Genomic DNA, 5,146 nt, shown 5'->3' with positions numbered 1-5,146 from the left:
TGAAGAGTTGAGTAAGTTATTTGTTAACAATTTCATTGGAAGACAAAGGCACAAGCGTTCCTTGTCCAGTTTGTTGACAATAGAGCAGGGAGAGAATGAGAGCCTTCGGTCATTTATCACCCGTTTTAACAGAGAAGCTCTCAGTGTGGATGAAGCAGATGATAAGCTTCTACTGGCAGCCTTCCACAACGGGGTGAATTCGGATTTGTTTATTCACAAGCTCTATGAAAAAGAGCCCCAGTCCATGGCCGAACTCGTCCATTCGGCTCAGAATTTTATGAATGCAGAAGATGCAATCATTGCTAAGAAGAGGAAGAGGTCCGAGAGAATGGACACAAATCCCAGTCATCAGCACGAGCAAGGTACTCGTCCAAAGAAGGGACGAACAGAGGAAAGAAGAGATCGAGAAAGTAAGAAGCCAGGCCCTCCAGTACGGAACTAGCAGTATACCCCTTTAAACGCCCCACTTGAGCAAGTCCTTATGCAAATCAAGGATGATCCTTCCTTGAAGTGGCCGGAGAAAATGAAGGGTGATCCCAACAAGCGCAACAGGAACAAGTATTGTCGCTTCCATAGGGATCATGGTCATGACACGGACGAGTGCTTTGACTTGAAGCAACAAATTGAAAATCTCATAAGGCAAGGGAAGTTGAGGGGTTTCCTTGGATGAGACCAGAGGGACGAGAAACAGAAGGGAAAGATGGAAGATTCATCGCGACCACCACTCGGGGAGATAAGAGTCATCATTGGGGGAAGTACAACTGGCCAGTCGTCCAAGTCCAAGAAAGCATACTTGAAGGTAGTACAGAGCGTCCAGCTTTCTGGACGATCACCGAGAGCAAGATCTACGGACGAGCAGGCAATCACTTTCACGGACGAGGATGCTGACAGAATTCATCACACTCATGATGATGCCCTCGTCATCTCCTTACTAATTGCAAACTACACAACCAGAAGAGTGCTTGTGGACAATGGAAGCTCAGCAGAAATTTTATATTATCCAGCTTTTCAGCAGATGAGATTAGGACGAGACCAGCTCCGTCCAGTGAACTCCCCCCTAGTAGGTTTTGGTGGGATGAAGGTGCAACCAGTGGATACCATTTCCTTATCCGTGGTAGTGGGGGCATATCCGCGACAGATTACCAAGGATGTGAACTTCCTTGTGGTAGATTGTCCATCCTCTTACAATGCCATCATTGGGAGACCAACTTTGAATAGTTGGAAAGCTGTTACCTCCACTTACCACTTATCAGTCAAGTTTCCAACAGAACACGGGGTAGGACAGGTACAAGGTGACCAACTGGAAGCAAGAGAATGTTACTTGGCCATGCTGGCCATGGATGAACAAGTTCAAGCAATGAATATTGAAGAAAAGAAGGTTGTAGCAGAGCCTACTAAAGCCTTGGAAGAAATTTCCTTGGATGAAGATAACCCTGAGAGGTGTACCAGGGTTGGAGCAGATTTAGAAGAGAAGATTAAAAAGGACCTCGTCCAATTTTTGAAGAAAAACATTGATGTGTTTGCGTGGAGTCACGAGGATATGCCGGGTATAGACCCTAGTGTCATTACCCACTGTTTGAATGTATGTCCTTCCTCCAAGCCTGTGCGGCAAAAGAAGAGGGTGTTTGCCCCTGAGAGAGATAGTGCAATCAAGGACGAGGTCCAAAAGCTGATGGTAGCAAAGTTCATTCGGGAAGTGTACTACCCGGATTGGTTGGCCAATGTATTAATGGTCAAAAAAGCGAATGGCAAGTGGAGAATGTGCGTGGACTTCACAGATCTGAATAAGGCTTGCCCCAAGGACAGCTATCCGTTACCGCGCATTGACCAGTTAGTAGACTCAACTGCAGGCCACAAATTGCTTAGCTTCATGGATGCCTTTTCAGGATACAATCAGATAAGAATGGACGAGGCTGATCAAGAGAAGACATCTTTTGTCACTAGTCAAGGCTTATTCTGCTATAAGGTGATGCCGTTTGGTTTAAAGAATGCAGGGGCGACATATCAGAGGTTGGTCAACCACATGTTTCGTCCGCAGATTGGGCGGAATGTGGAAGTCTATGTAGATGACATGCTGGTGAAAAGTCAGGACGAAGGAAGACATCTAGACGACCTGCAGGAGACATTTGAGACATTAAGGCAGTATCACATGAAGCTGAATCCTAGCAAATGTGCCTTTGGAGTATCATCAGGGAAATTCCTTGGCTTTATGGTATCCCACAGGGGAATTGAAGCGAATCCAGATAAAATTCAAGCAATATTGGACATGAAGCCACCGCAAAATACCAAGGAAATCCAATCCCTCACTGGACGAGTCGCTGCGCTTAACAGGTTTGTCTCTAAAGCTACTGATAAATGTTTGCCATTTTTTAAGGTTCTCAAAAAAGCATTCGAATGGACCGACGAGTGTCAGAGAGCTTTCGAAGATTTGAAGGTATACCTTACCATGGCACCGCTGCTGAGTCCATCAGTGGAAGGAGAGGAATTATATTTGTACCTCGCGGTAACCCCACATGCCGTGAGCTCAGCATTGATAAGAGAGGAAGATAAAGTCCAAAGACCTGTGTACTATACAAGCAAGGCATTGAAAGGAGCGGAAGGACGGTATCCACAAATGGAGAAGTTGGCCTTCGCACTAATCACAGCTTCAAGGAAGCTGAGGCATTATTTCCAAGCACATGTCATTAATGTTATGACAGATCATCCTCTCAAAAAGGCAATGAATAGACTGGAAGCTGCAGGACGATTAATCCAGTGGGCTGTGGAGCTAAGTGAGTTCGATATCAGGTATCAACCAAGGCATGCCATAAAAGCTCAAGCCCTAGCAGATTTTATTGCAGAGTTTACCCCAAGTCATAATGAGGCAGAAGACAGTAAGAGATGGATCGTCCACGTGGATGGTTCGTCTACACGGCATGCAGGAGGAATTGGTGTGGTCCTGCAGTCCCCAGAGGGAGATAAACTGAAACATAAAGTCCGTCTACAGTACCAAGCAACAAACAATGAAGTCGAATATGAAGCCCTCCTCAAAGGGCTAGAATTGGCGAAATCCGTGGAAGCCAAATCCATATGTGTCATGGGGGATTCCCAACTGATCATGGGGCAAGTGAATGGGACGTATGAAGCGAAGGAAGAACGAATGAAGAAATACCTTGGTAGGGTGATGCGCCTTGTGAAAAGGTTTGAAAAAGCTGACTTCGTTCAAATCCCCAGGGAGGAGAACGTGGAAGCTGATACTATAGCAAAAGAGGCCTCAGCAGATGAATCATTAGAGAAGTCAGATGAAATTCAATATATGCCAAGTATAGATGCCCAGGAAGTACAGCAGGTGGATAACAGAGAAAATTGGATGACTCCCATTATATCATACTTGAAAGACGGACGACTACCAGAAGAAAAGGACGAGGCCAGAAAGGTGAGGGTGAGATCAGTTAGATACGTCCTTATGAATGAAGTGCTATACAAGAGAGGTTTCTCTCAACCTTACCTTAGATGCCTAGCTCCGGACGAAGCGAACTACGTGCTGAGAAAAATTCACGAAGGGGCATGTGGCAATCACTCAGGAGCCAGATCACTTGTCCACAAGGTCGTCCGTGCAGGATATTACCGGCCGAACATGCAAGCTGATGCAAAAGCATACGTTAAAGTCTGCGACCAGTGCCAGCGATTTAGCAACGTCCCCAGGCAACCATCGGAATACCTCACCCCAATGGTGGCACCGTGGCCCTTCGCACAATGGGGATTGGACATTTTGGGTCCCTTCCCTTTGGGAGTAAGGCAGATGAAGTTTTTAGTGGTGGGCATCGATTACTTCACCAAATGGGTGGAGGCAGAACCGTTGGCAAATATCACACAACAGAATGTGAAAAACTTCGTGTGGAAGAACATTGTCTGCAGATTTGGAGTGCCGAAGGTATTGGTGTCTGACAATGGACGACAATTTGACAATGCACTCTTCAAGGACTTTTGCTTACACTTTGGAATTCAGAACCATTACTCCTCGCCTACACACCCCCAAGCCAACGGCCAGGCTGAAGTTGCAAACCGATCCTTGTTGAAAATCATCAAGACTCGGCTTGAGGGAGCAAAAGGAGTATGGCCGGATGAATTACCAGGAGTCTTATGGGCATACAGGACTATAGTGAGGACCCCTACAGGGGAGACTCCTTTCAAGCTAGCCTATGGAAGTGATGCAGTCATATCTGCAGAAGTACATATGGCTAATCACAGGGTGATGATGTATCAAGACAAGGATAATGAGGATCAGCTTCGTCTGAACCTCGATCTAATAGACGAGGTAAGGACAAGCGCAGAACACAGGGCAGCAAAGTATAAGAACCTCATGGCTAGGCAGTATGATGCGATGGTGAAGCCTAGGCGTTTCAACATAGGAGATCTCGTCCTGAGAAAGGTCTCTTTGTCAACCAAGAACCCAGCACATGGGAAGCTGGGCCCAAACTGCCCTATAGAGTTATCAACTGTAAAAGGCAAGGATCCTACTATCTGGAGGCCCTAGACGGGAGAAAGTTGGAACATCCTTGGAATGTGGAGCACCTGAGGAGGTACTACCAGTAAGAATGAACCCATGGACGAGACTGGGTCTTATCTGTCTACTAACGTACTACTATGTATGATGCTGTTTGTGTTTGATACTACTATGTTTAGTGTTGCTTGTGTGAAGTTTGAAACTACAATTTTAATACTTATTATAGTTGTGTTATGGACGAAGTCATGAAGTATGTATTTATTAAATAAAAAGGCATCAGTGTGCATATGCCTTGTCTGTAAACAATATTTGTGTTATGTACAAAATGTGTGTCAATTCTCTATGATATTGTCGTCCAAGTCAATCCTCAAAGAGGGTTGAAAGATCCAAGACGAACAAAATCTCTGGACGCAGAGATGTAACGTCTAAATTTTCTTGAATAAAGCAAGGAAAAAACCACATCCATACTCGTCCAACTCATGGACGAGGCGGAGACAACTGAAACAGTCCAAACTCTGGACGAGAGAAAAAGTTGGCAAAAGAAGTAAGATGGTAAGTAAAATTAGTTTGCAAGTCCTAAGACGAATCAAGCTAATTAAAAATACTACCTGCTAAGACGAGTTAGACTACATGAAAAGTATGTATTCTCGACATGGACGA

At 45.2% G+C, this 5,146-nt stretch overlaps 1 protein-coding gene across 1 annotated transcript; it reads left to right on the top strand.

Moving 5' to 3' along the window:
- Window positions 1–700: 700 nt before the first annotated feature.
- On the top strand, window positions 701–4,686 carry LOC126689805 (uncharacterized). Its single transcript, XM_050384985.1, has 4 exons — window positions 701–1,450; window positions 2,375–3,889; window positions 3,989–4,297; window positions 4,666–4,686. Exons 1-4 carry the CDS (start codon window positions 701–703, stop codon window positions 4,684–4,686), a joined length of 2,595 nt encoding a protein of 864 aa, XP_050240942.1.
- The last annotated feature ends 460 nt before the right edge of the window (window positions 4,687–5,146 follow it).

This window comes from Quercus robur, chromosome 6 (genome assembly GCF_932294415.1).
Source record: "Quercus robur chromosome 6, dhQueRobu3.1, whole genome shotgun sequence".
NCBI lineage: Eukaryota > Viridiplantae > Streptophyta > Magnoliopsida > Fagales > Fagaceae > Quercus > Quercus robur.
The sequence above is the reverse complement of the archived record's forward strand: the minus strand, read 5'-3'. Positions and strand labels throughout refer to the sequence as shown.

Bases quoted from the DNA above. Each gene is read 5' to 3' on its own strand.
- LOC126689805 (XM_050384985.1), top strand. From the start codon at position 701: ATGGAAGATTCATCGCGACCACCACTCGGGGAGATAAGAGTCATCATT. The intron at 1,451-2,374 runs GTTGGAGCAGAT...CCATTTTTTAAG, and splicing joins ACCCTGAGAGGTGTACCAGG to GTTCTCAAAAAAGCATTCGA. The intron at 3,890-3,988 runs GTCTGCAGATTT...TTTGGAATTCAG, and splicing joins ACTTCGTGTGGAAGAACATT to AACCATTACTCCTCGCCTAC.